Source organism: Anabrus simplex, chromosome 10 (genome assembly GCF_040414725.1).
Source record: "Anabrus simplex isolate iqAnaSimp1 chromosome 10, ASM4041472v1, whole genome shotgun sequence".
NCBI classification, from domain to species: domain Eukaryota; kingdom Metazoa; phylum Arthropoda; class Insecta; order Orthoptera; family Tettigoniidae; genus Anabrus; species Anabrus simplex.
In genome coordinates, this window is record NC_090274.1 from 65049851 (window position 1) to 65073908 (window position 24058).

The 24058-nt window shown below is 40.1% G+C and overlaps 1 protein-coding gene across 1 annotated transcript; it reads right to left on the reverse strand.

The window, feature by feature from the left end:
* Nucleotides 1-1377: 1377 nt before the first annotated feature.
* LOC136882208 (cuticle protein 18.7) lies at nt 1378-15888 on the reverse strand. The gene is made up of 2 exons (XM_067154772.2): nt 15823-15888; nt 1378-2078 (listed from the first exon to the last, which is right to left on the reverse strand). The coding sequence occupies exons 1-2, from the start codon at nt 15832-15834 to the stop codon at nt 1419-1421; spliced, it is 672 nt and encodes a 223-aa protein (XP_067010873.2). The 5' UTR covers nt 15835-15888; the 3' UTR covers nt 1378-1418.
* Between the last annotated feature and the right edge of the window lie 8170 nt (nt 15889-24058).

Sequence of the window (24058 nt, forward strand, 5' to 3'; positions counted from 1 at the left end):
AAAAATATCTTCAGGGCTGCCGACAGTGGCGTTCGAAACCACTATCTCCCGAATGCAAGCTGATACCTACGTGAAACAAATCACGCGGCCACTTGCTCGGTTATCAGAGAGAAGAAAATGGAAGAGGTCCGACACACCGAAAGATGAAGGTATCGACCAAAGAAAGACAACGGCCAGGAAGGGCGTCAAAATTATTCTGTACGTCTCAGGAATCTAATACTAATGGAGTCGGAAAAGAACAAGAGTTGACTAAGGGAGGTCGGATAGGATAGATGAAAGTGAGGAGCCTGCCACAAGTAAGTTAAGAGCCCCTGACCTCCATTCCTTTCTTGGTGCCAGTGATGGCCCTAGTTGGTAAGAATGAGGCCAGGTGAGCGCTTAGAACCAAGCTGTCTACGGCGTCGACACTCTGGACCTACACCAGAAGTTATGGTCTGGGGAGGGATCTGTTACGGTAGCAGGAACACTCTCTCGTTGTGCTGCCATTCATTTGCAGTATCCCAACTGGATAACGCTCGTCCTCATACGGCTGTTGTCACCCAATGTAATCGACCAGTTGCCTTGGCCTCCGAGGTCACCAGACCTTTCGCCCGTTCAGCGAAATCTCAGCGTCATCCAATACCAGCATTAACCATTGCTGATTTGACTGACCAAGTAGAACTCCATCTCACAACGTGACTTACGGCATGTTTGTGTGTTTGCATTCAAAATCGTGATGACTACAGCGGTTATTAATATACCACCATATCACATGTTTTCTTACGCATGCTCGTTGCTGTTGTTGTTGTTGTTGTCATTATTGGCTAGTAGTAATTTCAACCCATAGTATTGTAAGTCGTAGTGTTAAGCACTGGAAACTCTTAAGTAGTGCTTAAAATTGTATGTGATAATGCTGGATTTAGAATGTTAAACTATTAGTATATCTTTTAATATTGTCCTTCCATGGAATTTCTTGTTGTTCTCTTGTTGTTGTAGTTGTGTAGTTAGGTTTTAACCTAACTTTATTAACTCGTGTAATGATAAGCTATAGTATTGTAAGACGTAGTGTTAAGCACTGGAAATACTTAAATTGTGTGTGTGAAACTGCAGCTATTAAACTCGGTTTTCTTCTTGGAAGGAAGTAAGTAAGGAAGAAGAATGGTAGAAGAAAAAGAGAAAGGAACAAATTTTCCTTAAGCGAAGGAGAAGAAAATGAAGTGCACTTCACCACCCTTACCAGTTAGTTAAACAAAATGCTTTTAGCATGAAATGGATCGTCGGGATAAGGAGAGATACAAATACGAAGCAGGTAAATTAAATTTTTACACAAATTATAATATTAATATTGATTATTTATTTTAAATACATGTAAAAACAAAGCATGAATTCGTCGTTCGTTAGTAAATCAGTTGCTGAGTGGAGGGGTTTGGTGAGTTCGTTTAACCTAGGAGGGCAGACTTTGCTTGGAGATGGGCTATGACATCGGACTGTGTCTGGGGAACTCCTTGAGCATTGAAGAAGATGGTGTTAGCTGCAGCAGATCCGTCAGCGAACCTGAAGGCAGGAGCTCCCAGAAAGCCGTGGGCAGTAAGAAGGCCAGGGTGGGCCAGATACCCTGGAGACGCTGCGATAAGCCCGTTGGTGGAGTAGATGCCTGGCGCTACCACACCTGGGGCTAGAAACCCAGCAGGAGAGATGATAGTTTGGGCAACAGGTGCTTCGGCCAACTTGGTGGTGCTAGCGGGAGTGTCCTGTGCTTGTGGTGCTACTGGTGCTTCGGGAGCGGGTTCTTCAGCTGCCTTGGGGGCAGCAGCAGCAGCAGCAGCAGCAGCAGCAGCAGCAGCGGCGGCGGCGGCAGAGGCCTGTTCCTCCTCGTCAGGGGAAGCTGCGGCGAGGGCAGCCGCCTCCTCGTAAGCCTTAAGATGTGCTGCGCGGGCTGCAGCTACTTCAGGGGTCTCCTGGACGGGCTCAGGAGCGACAGGCAGGTTGGGTGCGACCCCAGCAGGGGAGGCAAGGGCCAGAGGGTTGAGACTGGCGATACCTCCAGCCAGATAGCCGGGCTTGGCTAAACTGACAGCCACGACGGCGCAAAGGACGATCTGAAACAATACAACCACATTAATCCTATTTATAATACTTACATAAAAAATCCCGGTAATTATCCACATATAGCATACAACGAACTTCTCCTGAATTGTGAAATAGACAGCTTGGAACTGAGGAAACAAAAGGATGGCATGAATTTTCCGTACTAAGTTCTAAATTCTATTATTGTCAACCCGATCTTTTTATGACTCTTGAGCTTTCACGTGTCCTTCTTTAATGGGAGGAAAAATGAAATGAAATTCCCCACTCTACGGGCTATGCAATATCTACAACAGTGCAGTTCAGAAAAAAGTAATTCCTTACTCTTCTCTGTACATCTAGATCTGTTTGTACAACAATTCACTCTCTCCTAGAAAACTCTCTAAATAACTTCAAATAACTAATTACTTCAAACCTTCTACATTAAGCCTATCCCAAAAATATAATCATAAGTGTTCAAACTAGAAGAAAATAAATTATTAGGACTGAAATTACAGTTTTTTTACTTTTTAATTTACTCTTTCTTGTAAAGATTAAATTAGATATGAAATAGTCTTTCTTTCTCATTGTAAATATAATATTAGAATAGTTAAGATATTAGATTATTGGACTGATTTGAAACACTGAAAAATAAACACATGTAAACAATTGCCACTGTAATTGCGATTAGAAATCCAGTAGTGCACAATAAATAAATAAATAAATAAATAAATAAATAAATAAATAAATAAATAAATAAATAAATAAATAAATAAATAAATAAATAAATAAATAAATAAATAAATAAATAAATAAATAAATACATTCATAATTACTGAGTAATACGACCTTTTCGTTGATTATTAATCAGTACTAGTGGAATACACGACAGATTACGTGTCCCGCAAAAGTAAACGTCCAAACGTCCAGGGGATTAAGGTCAGGGAAGTGTGGTGTCCAATGAATTGGTCTACCTCTATCCATCGCCTATGATAATATGCCTTACAGTGTCTGTGGGCGAAGAGACTGAAATGTATGCGAGCACAATAATATGTGACGTACAGTTGTCGACTGGATGCAAGTGGTATGTCTCCCAAAGGTCTCGAACTGACCCGGACTTGTGCTAGTTTACACCAGTAAAATGGAATGGCGTATGAGTTTTAGTCCCGGGATGTGTCTGAGGAGTTCAGCTCGCATGAGAAGCAGCTGTTATGAGCGCTGGCTACATTCATGATTTTATAAACTATTCTATTAATATACTCATAGGTTGAACACCATTTGATAATTCACCTATTAAGGCTTTTCCGTCCTCTCCAGTGATGCCTTTGTGATCACGATACGCTTAATAGTGCCTCCGGACATTAAACTTCTCACATATGTTGTTTTGTTTTTTACATAAAGCACTGTGCTTCTACGTAATGATCACGGCTTAAGAAAAGGAATAACCATTCCTCGTTGTATTTTGAAGGTATTTTCCACTCGAAATAATTCAATCGTTATTTGTACATCAAAACAGGTAACTGAAAGCTGTCATCGATAGCGTGCACAGCTATTTATAGCATGGCGGGCAATGTTTCAGTCCCGTATAATAAGGCAATGTAATATGCAAGGAACCTCTGTAGTTCTGTCCAGTAAGAATGCAGCGTCTCAAAAAGCAGTCAACAAGAACTGGAGAGGACAGGAAATCATGTGTGGGGGGTCTAGAATGATGTCAACTTCAAACGTATTATGTTGGCCATCCAGAAATTACGGTTCCCTATTTATTTTCTTCTAAAGTAAACGTATTTAGCCTAGAAAAATGAACATTCGTGACAGATCTGTAACATAGCAATCATATACCGGCCGGGTGTCAGTAGCGCAGCAGCAGTGGATCGAAATGGTGCCTGCGAGGTTCGCTCTGTGATAAAGTTCATACGAAAATTTCTATGGGTCATTCAAAACAAGGGCGTGGCATACTCAATGCGATTGTTGTGCTGATCCATGGCCTTGCTCGCCCGCATACGGCTCGGCGTTTGGCAGCTGTTCTGCTGGAGTTCGGCTGGGAGGTGTTTGATCCTCCACCGTACTGTCCTGATCTTGCCCCCAATGATTTTCATCTTTTCTTGCGCCTCAATAAATTCCGGTCCTCCTGCCATCATTTTCACATGGACGAAGAGTTGAAGACGACTATTACACGCTGGTCCATTCCGAGATGGCGGACGTCTACGACACCAGCATACAAAATTTGATCCCATGATATGAAAACTGTGCCGGCCCCGTGGTGTAGGGGTAGCGTGCCTGCCTCTCACCCGGAGGCCCCGGGTTCGATTCCCGGCCAGGTCAGGGATTTTTACCTGGACCTGAGGGCTGGTTCGAGGTCCACTCAGCCTACGTGATTAGAATTGAGGAGCTATCTGACGGTGAGATAGCGGCCCCGGTCTAGAAAGCCAAGAATAACGACCGAGAGGATTCGTCGTGCTGACCACACGACACCTCGTAATCTGCAGGCCTCCGGGCTGAGCAGCGGTCGCTTGGTAGGCCAAAGCCCTTCAAGGGCTGTAGTGCCATGGGGTTTGGTTTGGTTTGGTTATGAAAACTGTCTTAATTCAGGTGTTGATTATGCCGAAAAATAGATAGAAAATTGCTGTATCGGGTATCAATAAAGGTTTTCATGTAATTGTGTTGTCTTTCTTTAAAAAATAGGGAACTTTATTTCTGAACGTGATTACTTGAGTAACAATTTTAATCGGTGTCTCGCATTTCATTCCAGCAATAGAGTTTTGATACACGCTGTGTTTCCTTTAATGTTTCTTCCTCTTCATTTTGTACAGCCTTGACTTATGGTCTGGGAAGTAAATTACTAGCACAATGAACCTTAACCTGTTCTTGTTTTGAGGTCTTCGAACAGAACTCGCTGTGCTGAAAGTGAAAGTAGTTGATCTAGAGCGTGTTTCTGGTATTGAATAACTTCCGAGTCCCTGAACTTCTCACCGTTCCAAGTGCAAGGTCATTTAACGCTCCTAAATTCTATCAACAAGGAACCACAGGTAGGATTACCCAGACTTAAGCTAGTTTACAATAGTGATTGTTAAATAGTCAAACCATCTATTACTGTCCTAGTTTTCAGTCAGTTGATGACAAATTCAGCATTTCCTCCATATAATTAACCTTTCCCAGCAAACGATCGAGTTAACTCGGAACTCTGCACATTTTCCACCGTCCTAACCCCGAATTAATTCCGATTTCAGATGTCACACTCTCTCCGAGTCCCAAGTTTAATCTGACACTGCAGTTCCGTACTTCAACACGAGGTGGTATCCGACAGTGCCTTATGAATAATAATAATAATAATAATAATAATAATAATAATAATAATAATAATAATAATAATAATAATAATAATAATGTCCTCCTTTGTTAGCGTGATTAGTTGCCACCCGCAGAGGCCCGGCTTCGATTCCCGGCTCTGCCACGACATTTTCAAAAGTGGTAAGAGGTTTGGAACGGGTCCACACAGCCTCAGGAGGTCATCTGAGCAGATGACGTTCGATTCTCACCTCAGCCATTCTCGTAGTGATTATCCGTGGTTTTTCACTTTTCCTCCAGGCAAATGCCGGGATGGTACCTAACTTATGCCCACGGTCGCTCCCTTCGCTCTTCCTTCCGATCTTCCCATCCCCCGCACAAGGCTTGATTGCCATAGCAGGTGAGGTCTCCTGGGCGAAGTACTGATCCTCCCCCCCTTTTATCACCCGACCCAAACTCTCACGTTCCAGGACACTGCCCTTGAGGCGGTAGAGGCGGGAGCCTTCCCTGAGTCTGGGGGAGGGTGCGGAATCAACCCTGGATGGTAAACGGATGAAATAATAATAATAATAATAATAATAATAAAAATAATAAGTCTATACAATCACTTGGGATATGTACAATAAGAAATCGTCTTCCACCAAAGCCAAACTCCGTCACTACCACACAGTTGTTCTCCCAGAAGCACTCTACACAGTTAGGACGCCATCCTTAACCATCGACATCTAGTACACAGAGAAAACAGAACAGGCAGATACTCAGGAGGATATTTGGATCCAAGATTCAAGACGGTATCAGGATGCATAAAAGCTCTTAAGAACTGTATTCTAGAACTGAGCAATTCTCTTCAGTTGCACGGAAGAGACGTACGAAATTTTACGGACAGAGGGTACGAATGGGCGTCTCTCGACTGACCAGAAGTATCTTCTTCATCATTAACGGAACCGGTTGGATAGATACTCAAAGAGATCTTCCAGAAATTAATCTGGACCCACTGGCAACTACAGCGACCACATTCAGACAGAAAATCAATTCACGTAAGTTTACATCAAAGAACCCAACAGCCAGGAACTTGAAACTCAAAAAAATGCTTGGACAAAGAGAGAAGTTTTGGAAAGATAAGAAGAACATGAATTACAGTGCTGAATAATGGTTCTACATGCTCCATAGAGAGCAAAACGCATTATATAATAATAATAATAGTAATAATAACAGGGAGGATTGCAACAACTATCGAGGTATCTCATTGATTAGTATACCAGGCAAAGTATTCACAGGCATCTTGGATGGAAGGGTGCGATCAGTCATTGAGAGGAAGTTGGATGAAAACCAGTTTGGTTTCTGACCACAGAGGGGCTGCCAGGATCAGATTTTCAGTATGCGCCAGGTATTGAAAAATGCTACGAGAGGAATAGGCAGTTGTGTTTATGTTTCGTAGATCTAGAGAAAGCATATGACAGGGTACCGAGGGAAAAGATGTTTGCTATACTGGGGTACCATTAAATTAAAGGTAGATTGTTAAAATCAATCAAAGACATTTATGTTGACAATTGGGCTACAATGAGAATTGATGGGTAGAATGAGTTCTTGGTTCAGGGTACTTACAGGGGTTAGATAAGACACTTTTGCTTTTTGTAGTTTACATGGATCATATACTGAAAGGTATAAAGTGGCAGGGAAGGATTCTGTTAGGTGGAAATGTAGTAAGCCGTCTGGCCTATGCTGACGACTTGGTCTTAATGGCAAATTGTGCCGAAAGCCTGCAGTCTAATATTTTGGAACTTGAAAATAGGTGCAATGAGTGTGGTATGAAAATTAGCCTTTCGAAGAATAAACTGATGTCAGTAGGTAAGAAATTCAACAGAATTGAATGTCAGATTCGTGATACAAAGCTAGATCAGGTAGATAATTGCAAGTTGTGTGTTCTCGCAGGATGGTAATATAGGTGAGATTGAATCAAGGTGTAGTAAAGATAAAGCAGTGAGCTCGCATTTGCGATCAACAGTATTCTGTAAGAAGGAAGGCAGCTCCCAGACGAAACTATCTTTATATCGGTCTGTTTTCCGACCAACTTTGCTTTACGGGAGCGAAAGCTGGGTGGATTCAGGATATCTTATTCATAAGTTAGAAGTAACACACCGAGCTCGATAGCTGCAGTCGCTTAAGTGCGGCCAGTATCCAGTATTCGGGAGATAGTAGGTTCGAACCCCACTGTCGGCAGCCCTGAAGATGGTTTTCCGTGGTTTTCCATTTTCACACCAGGGAAATGCTGGGTCTGTACCTTAATAAAGGCCACGGCCGCTTCCTTCCAACTCCTAGCTTTTCCCTGTCCCATCGTCGCCATAAGACCTATCCGTGTCGGTGCGACGTAAGGCAACTAGCAGAAAGAAGTAACACACATGAAAGTAGCGAGAATGATTGGTGGTACAAACAGGTGGGAACAATGGCAGGAGGGTACTCGGAATGGGGGAGATAAAGGATAATTTAAGAATGAACTCGATGGATGGAACTGTACGCATAAACCGGCTTCGGTGGTGGGGTCATGTGAGGCGAATGGAGGAGGATAGGTTACCTAGGAGAATAATGGACTCTATTATGGTGGGTAAGAGAAGTAGAGGGAGACCAAGACGACGATGGTTAGATTCAGTTTATAACGATTTAATGATAAGAGGTGGAGAACTAAATGAGACCACAGCACTAGTTGCAAATAGCGGATTGTGGTAACGTTTAGTAAATTCTCAGAGGCTTGCAGACTGAACGCTGAAAGGCATAATGGTCTATAATGATAATGTATGTATGTAATAATAATGATAATATTAACAGGTGAAATAAAGATCTATACAGACAGACAGAGAAGATGACAGACACCACACGTAAGAGCAGACTGAAATTTTATGGCCACCTCACAAGAATGAACGAGAGTCGACTGACAAAGAACATCTTTAACTACACCATCAAATTAAAAGCAAGTACTAAATGGGTAGAAGAAACAAGAAAAGACATGGGGGAAGTTGCCATCAATCCAAAAGAAATCTTTAATAGAGATATGTTTCGAGCTAAAATAGATAAGGCCGGCCCCGTGGTGTAGGGGTAGCATGCCTGCCTCTTACCCGGAGGCCCCGGGTTCGATTCCCGGCCAGGTCAGGGATTTTTACCTGGACCTGAGGGCTGGTTTGAGGTCCACTCAGCCTACGTGATTAGAACTGAGGAGCTATCTGACGGTGAGATAGCGGCCCCGGTCTAGAAAGCCAAGAATAACGTCCGAGAGGATTCGTCTTGCTGACCATACGATACCTCGTAATCTGCAGGCCTTCGGGCTGAGCAGCGGTCGCTTGGTAGGCTAAGGCCCTTAAAGGGCTGTAGTGCCATGGGGTTTGGTTTTAAAATAGATAAATTCAAGGGGTTCCAGGAAAAGCAAAATGAAAAGTCTATGAACATACGATGAGAGGGAAGGAAGAGAAACTACAGCGAAATGATGAAGAAGTTGAAGAGAGGAACAGGAACCACAGCGAAATGATGAAGGAGTTGAGGGGAGGAACAGGAACCACAACGAAACGATGAAGAAGTTCTGGGAGAAGAAAAAGGTCTAACCAGCAAGTCAGTATTGTTTACCGTGGTCCAAAGTAGGCCAAAATCGATGAAATAATAATAATAATAATAATAATAATAATAATAATAATAAATCCTTGTGGGTACTGCAACCTAGATTTTAACGCATGTTAGCTCTTCTTAGATGAATCATAACGTCGATTCTCCAAATAGCACAGTTCAGTCAGAGAATTTAGATTTACATGGACATTTTTTACATCTATCTTAATGCTATGCAGATGAATGCATGAAGGTGTTTGTTTTAGAAGCTGAGGACTGACGATGTAACATAAACATTTCGTGTAACATAAAAATTTAATATAACATAAACAGTTAATCCTCGAATCTCAAGAATTAACCATCCGCGGTTTGGCTCCCAACCGGGAATCTAACCGGAGAATACTAGGAAAATTTTAGTTAAATATAACATATCAAAAAAGACACATCTGATCCAAAAACGTGTTTCTTAATTTTAAAGCTTTTTGTAGGAGGATTTTTCCTAATAATCCAAATTTGTAAAGAAATAAATGACACATATTCTAGTTGATCTCTTTGCTACCCACGTCAAAGGAAAAGTAGATCAAGTTTATAAAACCTTAAGGTAGTTTGTATTACCTGTAAATATTGATGTGCTGTGGACTCTGTGGCCATTGCGTTCGCTAGGCTAATCTAGATATCAAGGTATCCGGCAGTCAAATATTCGTAACCAGCGTAACCATCAGTATCTAATTACATAAGAGATTTGTATATTAGAGCTAATAAATACAATATTTGTATGGTAGTTCCGAAATTGTCGACTAAATAATAGTAGATAGCGCCTTAGTAAGTGTTTTTCTGTCTTAGTTCAGAAAGAGAATGGACCAGCAAACAACTGTAGCTATCTGCTTAAAAAAACGTATATTCCGATTTTAATAAAAGATCCACAGCTCTATCCCTTCAGGAAAGCAGCTCACTATTGAAAACGACCTAAGGATATGAGCTACGAATTTTAGGTAAATAAAATATAATAAAGTATGAGAATATATTATTTATTTATTCTTAACATTTACAATCCCTTTCTTAATCATTGTCATCCGGCTGATTAAACTGACAGTTTGAATTTTTCTACCACTACGAGTGCTAATGTGTGTATAACTACATTCGATATAGACATTTTCAAAAAAAATGACTGAGGTTATTGAAGCAAGGAACACATTACATTAATAATTATGTAAATAAATTAATTTCGTTAGGATTTGAATCAAAAGAAAACGATTAAAGAAACAAGCCCGGAAGTGATTTTCGAAATTTGTTGTTTTAGTTTGGTGGAGCTATCCGAGAATCACAATTTGAAACCTTTCCGGACCGTTTAGCCCTTCAACTTTCGGCACAATTCTGGATAATGCTTCATTTGACGTTTATTGTAGTACTTTGTCTGTAAGATATGTTTTCAACATTGAAAGTGATCTCGAAACAATATTGCGGAGATCTGCTAAATATGTATATAACTGTGTTATCTTTTCACAGTAAGAATCAATTCAATGCAGATAGCAGGTAAATGAATACAATCCTATGTTAGTTTCATATCAACGTACATATTGAACCCGTTGACTTAGTTTGGACAGGCGATCACAAAACAGCTCCAGCATGTGGCCATTTTGATACAATGCCATTTGCTGTTTATGATGCTATGATAGAGGCTTTTGTAATGCCATTTTCTAAGGACATTATTCCAGAAGAAAAGTTTGCTCCTGCTGCGTAATTTCAGTCCCCTATTACCTCAGCTATTTCAGCTACTTTCAGCAGTGCGAGCAGTTCATTTGAAACTCCAGCTTCTTCATCCACTACCATATTATAGTGTACAATCAATGAAAAAAGGTGACTGGATTCGTTGCCAGAAATGTAATGTTTGGTATCATGAAATATGTGTTGGTGCATTAGGAAAAAAACACTTCATATGTGGAAGATGCCAGTGATCGAAATTGTACCCGGAGAGGTACATTAAACTACGTTTCTTAATCTTGTATCTAAACTAACCACTGTAATCTAGTAATACATGTAGGAAGACATTCACTACATTTCAGAGTATTTGTAACACTATTGAAATTCGCTCTAGGTTATGTATTTTTTCCGTGGCAGCGAAATTTGCAGCAGCGACAAGATGTGGTGATAAAAACCTGTATCATTCATTCATTCATTCAGTCATGGTACGCTTATCTACACAGTCTACCTGCCCTTCTGTCTTGCAGAATAATGTCCTCTTATTTGTACTCTCCCTAAGTGATCCTACATCATTTAATGCATGCCCACCATAAAAGACAAAAAAAAAAAAAACCGAAATTACTTAACAATTTTTAAAATGTTTTAATCATTACCATAATTAAATGGTATTGTGGTCACCTGTCCTCCCGAAACATTATCTAATATTGAGAATAAATCTAGTCCGCCTCTGTGGTGTAGTCGTTAGTGTGATTAGCTGACACCCCCGGAGGCCCGGGTTCGATTCCCGGCTCTGCCACGAAATTTGCAAAGTGGTACGAGGACTGGAACGGGGTCCACTCAGCCCCAGGAGGGCAACTGAGTAGAGGTGGTTTCGATTCCCAGCTGAGCCATCCTGGAAGTGGTTTTCCGTTCTTTCCCACTTCTCCTCCACGCAAATGCCAGGATGGTACCTAATTTAAGGCCACAGCCGCTTCCTTCCCATCTTCCCCATTCCTCCGCAAGGCCCCTGTTCAGCATAGCAGGTGAGGCCGCCTGCGCGAGGTACTGGTCATCCTCCCCAGTTGTACCCCCGACCCAGAGTCTGAAGCTCCAGGACACTGCCCTTGAGGCGGTGGAGCTGGGGTCCCTCACTGAGTCCCAGGGAAAAACAGACCCTGAAGGGTAAACAGATAAAGAAGACGAAGAAGAAGATAATTAATCTAGCCCCGGATTCAACTCCCGGCCGGCTCGGAAATTTTAATCGCTTCTGATTAATACTTCTGTCTCAAGGAATAGGTGTTTGTGTTTGTCCCAATACTCTCCTCTACCTATTCACACAAAACACCTCAGAAACACATCTCTCCATATAGGGTCGGCGTCAGGAAGGACATCCTGCCGTAAAACGGGGCCAAATCAACATGTGCGACGTAGTTTGCACTTGTGACGCCACAGGTGTGCTTAAAGAAGAAAATAGTAAAATCTGAGATATTTAGGAAACCTGAAGCGCTCTCAATTTGGGACGCTGTGCTGGCGAACATAGGAGCCTTAGCAGAGTCTGGCATTACACCATTTTACTTTCATCTTCCCTATCCGACCTTCCTTAGTCAAGACTTCTTCTCTTACTGCCCCGACGGTCTTGGGTTTGCGAGGTCTAGGAAAGTGTTTGATTTTCTCAAGCCCTTCGCTTTCGTTTTGAAAGAGTCTTTTCTTTAATCCGGTGCCGGGCATCCACTAGCGCCGAAATGCCCGTCACAGAACGTGACGCTACTTTGCAAAGCTGACATCTCTGTATCTGTTAAAGATGTCGTCATTTTAACTATATCGTCGCAAAGAAGAACACCAGAGTTATATTTTGGTACCTTCTATGACGTCCCCCGCCAAAACCAAATGCCCACCAAACTAGACTAATTTCTTTGGCAGTTCCGTGCTCGACGACAATCTTTGTAATTTCGGAACCGCGAGTCCGATTTGGATGAACAAAATGTCGTTTTAAACCCTACATAATAGCATACAAAGTGACTTAAAAAGCACTTAAGTTTGTGAAGCCATTAGTGACGGACGTCTCTGAAAGAAATATTTTGTCAAATTTTCAAAATTTGAAATACATAGGAAAATTTCAAAATATGAACAATTTTCGAAATATTCAAAATAAAAATTAAAGTTCAAAATGTTCAAAATTTTAAAATGCAACAAAACAAGAAAAACGTCCTATTACTCCACCATTTTAAGACGGCTGAAGTATGAACAAAATGAAACCATGAACATCTCTACTGGACCAAAATCGGGTGCGCAATGATCAAAAAATCTTATTTGTCACACTTGTTAGAAAAATTCATGTAGTCGCTGAAAATTTTATCTCATACTTCTCATATGAGAATAACCGTTATTTGAGAAAATAACGGTTATTAAAATAATAAATAAATGCACATAGAAATAAAAACAATTTCATTCTATGATGATATAAAAATGTTTTACTTTATACGCCTTCCAATTTAGTGCCTCTGCCAATTTTTTTTCAAGCTGATATCTTTTTACTGCATTTGGTATCAAAGGAGGATGTTCGTTTCGTTGCAGATACCCTTAATACAATCATTACTACCACTTTTATCACCAAATTAGTAGTTGTTATATTTGTTATCGTGATGATCAGTCAAGAAACGGGATCCCTTCTTTTACGCCTGGTTACAACTAAGCGATGCTGATTGTCATTCAAAATATCCCAAGCAAACTTCGAAACTTCTCAGGAATCGAATCACAACAGCCTCATGAGGAAGCTGTGAAACGGAGCTGTCACTCCCAAATTAAACCGGATCGTCCTTTGATACCGTAAATACAAGAATATGTGACTTTGAAGAAAAATATTCACTCGTACATTTTCTCTGATTCGCGGAAAAAAGGATATATTTTTGGGCTTAGAAAAGGAGAGAGCAAGTGCATATTCTTTGGTTGTTCCCCTTTTAGTAGCCTTTTACGACATCCAGTTGTTACATCCTTGACTCCAACCGCAGGAAAGATATAGAGTTCCGACAAGTCGAAGGAAAAAAATGGGTGTATAAAATAAAAGGTCAGACTCATGAATTGTGAGAAAATGAAAGACTATAGATCCGGTTAATATATAATAATAATAATAATAATAATAATAATAATAATAATAATAATAATAATAATAATTATCATTATTATTATGTCCGCCTCTGTGGTGTAGTGGTTAGTGTGATTAACTCTCACTCTCGGAGGACCGTGTTCGATTCCCGGTTCTGCCACGAAATTTGGAAAGTTGTACGAGAGGTGGAACGGGGTCCAGTCAGCCTCGTGAGGTCAAATGAGTACACGGGGGTCCGATTACTTCTCAGCAATGTTCGATGTGGTTTTTCCATGGTTTCCCCACTTCTCCTCCAGGCAAATGCCGGTATGGTACTTAACTTAAGGCCACGGTCGCTTCCTTTCCTCTCCCTTGTCTATCCCTTCCGATCTTTCCAACCCCCCCCACAAGACCCCTGTTCAGCATAGCAGGTGAGGTCACCTGGGCGAGTTACTGGTCCTCCTTCCCAGTTGTATACCCTATCCAAATTCTCACACTTCAGGACACTGCCCAAGAGTCGGTAGAGGTGGGATCCCTCGCTGAACTCGAGGGAAGAACCAACCCTGGAGGGAAAACGGATTAAAAAGGAAAGAAAGAAAGAAAGAAAGAAAGAAAGAAAGAAAGAAAGAAAGAAAGAATTTATTATTGTTATTATTATTATTATTATTATTATTATTATTATTATTAGCTAGCCTTGTAAGGTAGTATGGCTCTATAGTAATCCAAGGCCCTGGGTTCGTTTTCCGGCCAATTCAAGGATTCTAATTCTGAACTGAGGAGTAATACGGGATTTACTTGATATGAGATCATTGGTTAATTTCGCTAGCACCGGGGATGGTCGTATGTGTCGTCCTCATCATCATTTCATTTTCATCACGATGCGCAGGTCGCCCATTGGAGAAAAATCAGAAGACCTGCACCTGGCGAACCGAGCATGTCCTCGGACACTACCGGCACGAAAAGCCATACGCCATTTCATTATCAGCGGAATGCGTTGCTGTGAACAACAAAGGCCCGATAGAAAAATTGTAAATCAAAGAAAGAAAGATCTTAAGGACAATTTTTGGCCCCATTAAAGACAAAGTTGAATATAGACGTCGGTGCAACCATGAGTTGTATATTCATGTCCAGAAGATCTCAGATGTCATACGGAAGAAGAATAATTGCATTTTATGCCCACTTACTAAGAATGCAACCCACACGATTATCGAACCATATCTTTACCTATTTTAAGGATAGGAATACCCGGCCAACTTGTTTCAAGGTGATGGAAAAGGACGTAGAAGGCACAGTGACCACTTATGAAGATATACAACAACGCAACCCACTCAGGAGTGAACTAAAAGAAAAACACCAGGGTTTTCAAGGAAGGCCAAAGTTGAAGATGGGAAAGACGTCGACGGAGGAAAGAAAAGAGTAAGACCGGCAACGAATGAAGGAGGACTGGGCAAAGATCAAAGCACAGAGAATAGGTCCTTAGTAGGCCGATACGAACAAAGAAGTAAAATAAAATAAAATAAAAGAGAAACAATAAGAAAAAGGAGATTGTTATTTCTTGGACACATTTATAGAATGGATGACAATAAACGAATCTTCAAGTACCTTTGGGAAAAGAAATCAACCACCACCTGGATTCAAGAAGTGAAGAAAGACGTGGAAAGGAACAACATACGAGAAGAAGAATTATTGGAAAAAAAGATTTTTAGGAAGAAAGTCTTACAAATAGAAGGATTCCAAGGGAGGAAGGAAAAGAAAACAGGCACAAAGTGGACTGAATACAGGAAAAGGAAGCACAGTGAAACAATGAAAGAATACTGGAAGAAAAGGAAAGAACAACTAAGGAGGAAGAATTGAAACGTGGTCCTTAGAAGGCCGGAACGCAAGAAGAATAAAATAAAATGAAATAAAAAATAAAAAAAATGAAATAAAATAAAATCGAGGGCACTAATTATATATGGACCTCAAGTTCAATATAAAATTCATGTTGGAATAGATACCTCGATATTTGATCTGAAAGGAAGGCAAAGCTGTAAAAGAGTATTCCACTCCACAAAGAAATAACACCTTATAAACCAACAAAAAACATGTGAACCTTGTGGATTGCAGTGAAGATATCCCTTTTCGCCTGTCGGCCTTCTACTTACCAGGCTCTTCATGTTGGCACTCTGTATGTTGTGTGTCCCAAGTGATCACTATGTCTCCCTTATATACCGGCCAGTCTTGGCAGGGGACCTTCTTGAAGATGATGCAACCCGCTCCTCATTGCTCCTTTTGTTCCGTCTCCCACCTAACTTATCTGTACCGAACCAGCACTGCCTTAAACGGAAGCTAACAGATTTATGACCATGTTTAATGGAAAATTATTCGATTAAAAACACGTTGATGCTACATTCCAAAGAGAAGACATTTGGCTGTATAATTTTTTCATATTCTTTAAAAATAATTTTCTCTGAATTGTAGCGACCGCTGATCGGATGGAAAAGAAAGTATCGTAGAATTATCTGGAATTGAACTGTATGGCATTTTTTTGTACACAACTTGTCCATTGAATTCATGAATCATGATATCGAGGGGAAGACGTTGAGGAATGCCGTCGGTTAGCTATTGTACTGTGTACAGTGCGAAACAAAAGTATATCGTATGGTTTTGAGGACTCTTGTCTTAACCACGTATGTCCTGGTGGTATTTTGAATTGTCATCTCAAATTTAGCTTAAATGGCATAAAATACAGGAGGTGTGAAAAGTTTAGGTATTTAGGAGTGCTGGTGACGAAAGAAAGGAGGAAATAAAATCGAGGATTCCTGCAGTTGGTAGGCCTTACTTAGCTTTACTGAAAGTGTTTAGTTCACGCAGCCTTAAGTAGAAGACTGAGGGTGACTGTTTATCGAACGGTAATAGGACCAGTGGTAAGTTATGGTCCTGAAACATAGACAATGACCAGAGCAGATGAAGGACTGTTGAACAGATGGGAGAGAAAAATAATGAGAAAGATTTTTGGTCCAGTGAATGAAGGGGAGCAGTGGAGAATGAGGAACAAATGGAGAACTGGACGATCTTTATGGACACCCAAATATTGTATCTAAAATTAAAAAAGTAAGAGATTAAGATGTTTGGGGTATGTAGAGAGAATGCCAGATGATAGGTCTGTCAAGAAAAACTGCGAAGGAAAACCAAGTGGAAGAAGATGGAAAGGAAGACCTCGAAAAAGGTAGCTGAATTATGTCGAGGAGGATTGAAGATGAATCCGGCCCCGCGGTGTAGGGGTAGCGTGCCTGCCTCTTACCTGGATGCTCCGGGTTCGATTCCCCGCCTAGTCAGGGTTTTTTACCCTGATCTGAGGGCTGGATTGATGTCCACTCAGCCTACATGATTACAATTGAGGAGTTATCTAACGGTGAGATAGCGGCCCCGGTCTAGGAAGCCAAAGAAAACGACCGAGAGCATTCGTCGATTCGTCGTGCTGACCACACGACACCTCGTAATCTTTAGGCCTTCGAGCTGAGCAGCGGTGGCTTTGTAATCCAAGGCCCTTCAGGGCTGTAGTCCCCTGGGGTCAGGTTAGGTTAGTAAGAAGATGGAGGAAACGTGCTGAAGATCGTGAAGATTTGGCAGCAATAAGAAGCAAAGGCCCTGCATGTGGTATAGCGCCGAGGAGTAAGTAAGTATCTCAAATTTAGTATGATGGGTAACTTTAAACAAATTACTAGAAGGAATTGGAAGTATTAGGGCAGATATCTAGAGGAAAGTAAAATCTGTAGGAATGTAGGGAAGGGAGTAGGAAATGTATTAATATAAATCGTAAGAAGTGAAGGTAAAGCTGGGAGAACTCTAGAGGAATTCATGAACATGTATCCAGACATGAGAATAAAATATCATCGTTGATGATAGACAACCTCCTATGTGATGGAAAATTCATTTTTTCTTTACATTTTGGTAACAACAGATTCGGAATTCCCATTTTTATGAAAGGAGAAATTGGGCCAGCGATAATTCTAGGAACATTAAATTACCCTTATGTGACATTGTCTCTTCTTGATGACTGAATATCTCTCAAATTCCAATATTCACTTAGGAGGTTTCCGAAGTGTAAGTAAGTAATTCCTATTTATTCGTGGCCCTCCCTTACACTAACCCAGAACATTTCAAAAATTACTAGCAGTTTCCCGCTGGCTCCGCCCGTTGTGTGCAAAGTATGGTGTTGTTCGTTACTACCCTCATGGATGTTTTTGCAAAGTTTCGAGTTAATGAAATAAAGCACATGATCTGCTGTGGTAATAGAATGTCATATTATATCAACAAATCACTTGAAAATACATCACACAAAGAAATTGAATTAAACGTTCCTTGGAACAACACTACGCGCCGAACTGTTAAAAAGTCCTTCAAAGATCTTCGTCATGGAGATAAATGTACTAATAACTTTTCTCAAAATCTACCAATTGATATAGTTATTACCTCAGAAGAAAGCGTTTGATCCACTGAGTGGTTTTATACCAAAACTAACTGCGTATCTCAATTAGAACGAAATATATGATTGCTTTAATGAGAAAAATGTTGAAGAAATGAGACGTCAAATTGAATGTGCATTCATAATTCCTCAGAATCAACCAATTGGAATAATTAAGAGCTTAAATGAAAGAACTTGATCCGCTGAGTGTTCTTATGCCAAAACGAACTCCGTACCTCAATTAGAATCAAAGATATGACTGCTTCAAAGACACAAAAATTGGAAAAATTAAATAATTTGAAGAAGGCGGAAGTTAAGTGATTTATAGTACCTGATGACAAATCTGTGCATGAATACCTTTCAATTAAAAAACGAAGGAAATAGACCCGATAGAATGGCCGGAATGACTGACTTTGGTTTTCATAAATTTTTTAAATATATAGATATAACAAATGTGATTTAAAGAAATACAACACATCATTATGTACTAGTACCAATAGCAAATATAGGGATAGAAATAATAGAAATCATTTATTTATTCGTGTCAAAAGCATCACATTATACAGTATATATATATATTACATAATAATACTTATATATAATTAAGTCAGAAGGGATAACAGACAGAGATGACAATTTAAAGAACTTAAGCCCAATATTCAGGAATCACTATGGCTTCAGAGCTTGAAGAATCAGATCACCAATGTTACATCTTGAAGGACATAGTCTACATTGGTATAAGTGCTCCGTAGTTTGTTGAACTCCACAGTTGCAAAAGGTTGATGATGTGGTGTAACCACATTTCTTCAAATTATCTTTTGACCTCGCAACCCCTATTCAGAGCCTATTCAGAGTTTCCCACACAGTTCAGAGAAATCGACAGCTAGATTTTCTTATGGTGCCATCCAATGGTGTTTGGATCTCATCTTCAACATAGATAAATATAGAAGATTTCTGTTGACCAGTATTATCTGCTTCTCTCAGGAATTTTTTCCTGGATGTTAGTCTTAAAAGAGGAGGATGATGTCCATAGAATGGATGTTTATTTGAAGTAGTAACCGTATGCCTTTCTCTGTATGCAGCTGCTTCATGATTGATCTCTAGAGGAGCAATTTCAGCCAAATAATACAGTTTATCTCTCGGTATAGGCTTCAGATAGGAATAATTCAAGATGATAATAGTTATAAAGTTAACAATAGTAATAATAAAAGAAATATAGTAAAAACCTATAACTATCAAATATATTCCTAATATTTTTATCTAAATCTGCTCATTCACGCACTCACTCACCCTCCACTCATCGTACAAGTCAGCTAGGTAATCCATCTGAAATCTTATACGAGAACGCAAATCTATAATTTTATCAGGGAGGATACTCCACAACCTAGCGGCAGTGACTGCAAAGGAGCGATTGAAAGCCCTGGAGTGACTGAGAGATATTGTTAAAGAGGATCCAGATCGTGTATCGTGGTTATGATAGGAGGAGAGGTAGTTACAGTTTGATGTAAGGTAATTCGCTACACTCCATGTAGTAGGGATAACACGTGGAGACTGCGACGCTCATGAACACGAAGCCATGTGAGACTAATATCGTAGCTTAAGTATAAATCTGATACAGTTGTTTAAACTCCGTTTGATTATCTTATTACCGTCCTGAGATATGTCCGTAAGTACAGTGTCGCAGTAGTCTAGATCAGGCAAGATTAGAGATTTTACCAGTTGTTTTTTAAGATGTTTTGGAAATATCCAACACAGTACTGAAACCAGAATGCCTTTATGCCAGCGAATGTCTATCACTGAACTACAAGCTCGATAAATTAGAAATATCGGAAAGAAGAATTATAAGGAAAATATTAGGTCCTCTAAGAATTGCAGAGTTTTGAAATTAAGAAGTAACAATGAAATGTACCAGAACATAGAAAACATATCAGAAACAACAAGAAAAAGGAGATTGCTATTTCTTGGACACATTTACAGAATGGATGACAATAGACTAACTAAACGAATCTTCAAATACCTTTGGGAAAATAAATCAACTACCACCTGGATTCAAGAAGTCAAGAAAGACCTGGAAAGGAACAACATACGAGAAGAAGAATTATTGGAAAGAAATATTTTTAGGAAGAAAGTCTTACAAATGGAAGGATTCCAAGGGAGGAGGAAAAGAAAACAGGCACAAAGTGGACTGAAGACAGGAATAATAAGCACAGTGAAACAATGAAAGAATACTGGAAGAAAAGGAAAGAACTAAGGAGGAAGATTTGAAATTGTAACGTGGTTCTTACAACGCCCGAATGAAAGAAGCAGAAGAAGAGTAGCTTATGAGAGGACAAAGAGATTTCTGAACTTTACGAGATGTATTTGTCACTTTTTAGGTCAAATTTAGCGTCTCAGTCACTATAACACCTAGCAGATTATGTTGCAGGAATGAGAACAGCCAGGCCAAAATATCCATACAAAGTTTTCGATTACACATTTCTCTTGAATTTTGAAAAAGTGCCTACAATCCTAGAATCTCTCAGACCTGGACCTAAATCTGGAGATCACGTTCTGAGAGATATTAGGACTTTGAAATATCTCTCAGATGGAGCTATTCTATTTAAAATGGACCCTGTGAAAAAAAGCAATGCTGTATTACCACAGAGAATAAGAAAAGGAAGGTAGAGCACGACGGTTTCAACAGTTTCTAAGGCCTTGTATGCATCTGAGATACAATTACAGAAAGTAGATGTACACACCTACAAGAGATGAGAGTTGTAATTGAAAAAATCACCATGTGATATCTTTTATGAAAACCTGAAGTTTAGTTAACATCAAATGTTTTATTTAACCTGGCAAGATTAACGCTTTCATTACTTCTCTTCCATCTAAACAGGCACTGAAATATATATTACATTGTATTACTTTACAATAATTAGATTTAATACACATTAAATTAATAATAATAATAATACAAGAATGGTGAGTGTTGAGATTAAATTAAAATGAAATAAATTAGATATAATAAAAGGATAAATTCTTAAAGCTAATATCCTTCATGTAAAAAAAGTGCTAATACATAAAATGTAATAACATTTGAAAAACAAATCGGGTAAATGAAATGAAATGGCGTGTGGCTTTTAAACCCGGGAGAGTTCGAGCACATGTTCGGCTCAGCAGATGCAGGTTTTTACATTTGACGCCCGTAGGCGATCTGCGCGTCGTGATGAGGATAAAATGATGACGAATACAACACATACACCGAGCCCCGTGCCAGCGAAATTAAGCAATGATGGTTAAAATTCCCGACGCTGTTGCGAATCGAACCTGGGACCCTTGTGACCAAAGGCCAGCATGCTAACCATTTAGCTATTGAGCCGGACACAAATCGGGTAAGAATTTTCGACTAATCTTCTACCAGGACATCCATAACAATAGAATGGTTGTGAGTAGCAGCATCAAGTTTACAGATGATCGTTACTGGTGCATAAAATGTCTCCAAAGTGCTTCCTTGAAAGGGGGAAAAGCGCTTAACCTCCTGATACTTTCGAGAAGGAGGTTCCACTCATGGCAGGGAAATACTGTGAATGATTGATCATAGTTGTCAGTTCTATGGGTTGTTAATAGATCTGGTGTTAAGACTGTGTTAAGAAGATAGGTATTTGAAATATGAAGTGAGGTAAAATGGCTGTGAAGAATGAAAGATTTTATGGAGATGTGTGCGACAGATTTCTAGTCGGGGCCAAAATAGGTGTTACATGGTCATAGTTTCGTAGGTTACAGACGTATCTCTTCTTCTTAATCTGTTTACACTTTAGGGTCGGTTTTTCCCTTGGACTCAGCGAGGGATTCCACCTCTACCGCCTCATGGGTAGTGTCCTGGAACGTGAGACATTGGGTCAGGCGATACAACCGGGGAGGATGACCAGTACCTCGCCGAGGCGTCTTCACCTGCTATGCTGAACAGGGGCCTTGGTGGGGGATGGGAAGATTGCAAGGGATAGACAAAGAAGAGGGAAGGAAGCGGCCGTGGCTTTAAGTTAGGCACCATCTCGTTATTTGCCTGGAGGACAAGTGGGAAACCACGGAAAACCACTTCCAGAATGGCTGAGGTGGGAATTGAACCCACCTCTACTCAGATGACGTCCCGAAGCTGAATGGACCCCGTTCCAGCCCTCGTACCACCTTTTAAATTTAGTGGCAGAGCCGGGAATCGAATCTGGGTCTCCGGGGCTGGCAGCTGATCACACTAACCACTACACCACAGGGGCGGACTCCAGACGTATCTCACACATGCATGTTGACCACGTTGTAATCTGCTCAATAACTTGCACGCAGCGTCTCTATAAATCGCGTCACAGTAATCGAAATGAGGGAAAATCAGAGCTTCTAGCAGCATTTTTTTTAGTTTTTCAGGAAATAAGTGTTTATACCCACGCAGCATATGCAATGCAGAGGATGTTTTCTGCGTGATGTTCGCAATTGGCGTTTTCCATGACATGTCATAATCGAAAGTAGCGGCTAGGATTGAAGTTCATGTGTAGTTTCGGGTATCTAAGGATGATGGCTTACATTTTTGCTAGGTTTAACATAAGACCACATCTCGAAGACCAAGAAGAAAACAATGTTAGATCCTGATTGAATTTATCTATGGCCGTTAATATTAGACCTGGAGATGCATGGAGGTACATTAGTAAATATGGTTTTTGCAGTGCGTTACGTTTTGGGAGACATCATTAATGTAAACAGAAAAAATAAGGGGTCCTAACACCGATCCTTGGAGCACACCACACTGCATGGAACGTCAAGTTTATTTGTTTATCATATCTATAAGACACTGCCGACGACCACGCAGGTAGGAATGAAACCAAAGGAGGGCACTGAAGTTCAAGCCAGACACGACAAAATAGTAGACTGGATGCTAATGTGGTGTTCCTATTGTTCTTCTAGATATCGCGCAAACAATAACCAAAATTCGGAAGCGGAATTATAATTATATACTAAATGTTAATTTACATTGCAGTAAAACCTTGAAGAATTAGTTCTCTTTATGTCCGTCATTTGTGAGCATTATACGCTGTGTTCTCTTCCAGTGGTGTCATTTACTGTAGCAGACTAATGGTACTTAAAAGTACGATATACAAATTGGTACTTTGGATTGATAAATTAAACAAGAGTGTCTTAATTGAAAGGCATCAAAGTATGAAGAAAGCTCAAAATACACTTTTTAAGTTTCTCAACCTTTCAGCCTCCATAGGTTGAAGGGAGGCTCTTACTAAAAGGATGAATATCCGTAAGGCCCGTCTTTGTTCCTAAGAAATAATGAGAAGCGAAACAGATCCCACAAAAAAAATTTATATAACAGTAGTCGTAGAACATCCACTGTAGACGGCGTAAACAACAACAGTGTGTATGTTTGTGTGTGGTTTACTTTCGTTTCGGTGTGGGAAGTTGTAGATATATATAGCCTACAATGAGATATTTTGTACCAGTTAAGCGCACTTAACCAACACTTTCTATTTGATATACATGGTAAAATGGCATATAACATACACAAAAATGGTGTCAAGTTTTCCTTTGGGAAAAACAAATGTTCATAAATATTTATTTCAATATGTGAACTCAAATTGATAACGATTCATTCAGTTGCATCTAACGAATCGTTTTCGATAGACATCTATGTGGAATTTAGTAATAATCTTATTTGATTTACGTCCCTCTAACTACTTTTACGGTTTTTGGAGACGCCTAGATGTAGGAATTTAGTCCCGCAGGAGTTCTGTTACGTGTCAGTAAAATTAGCGATACGAGGCTGACGTATACGGGTAGCTTCAAATACCACCGGACTGAGCCACGATCGAACCTGCCAAGTTGGGGTCAGAAGGCAAGCGCCTCAACCGACTGAGCCACTCATCCCGGCAATGTATGTGTATGTATGTATATTGGGTATTCAT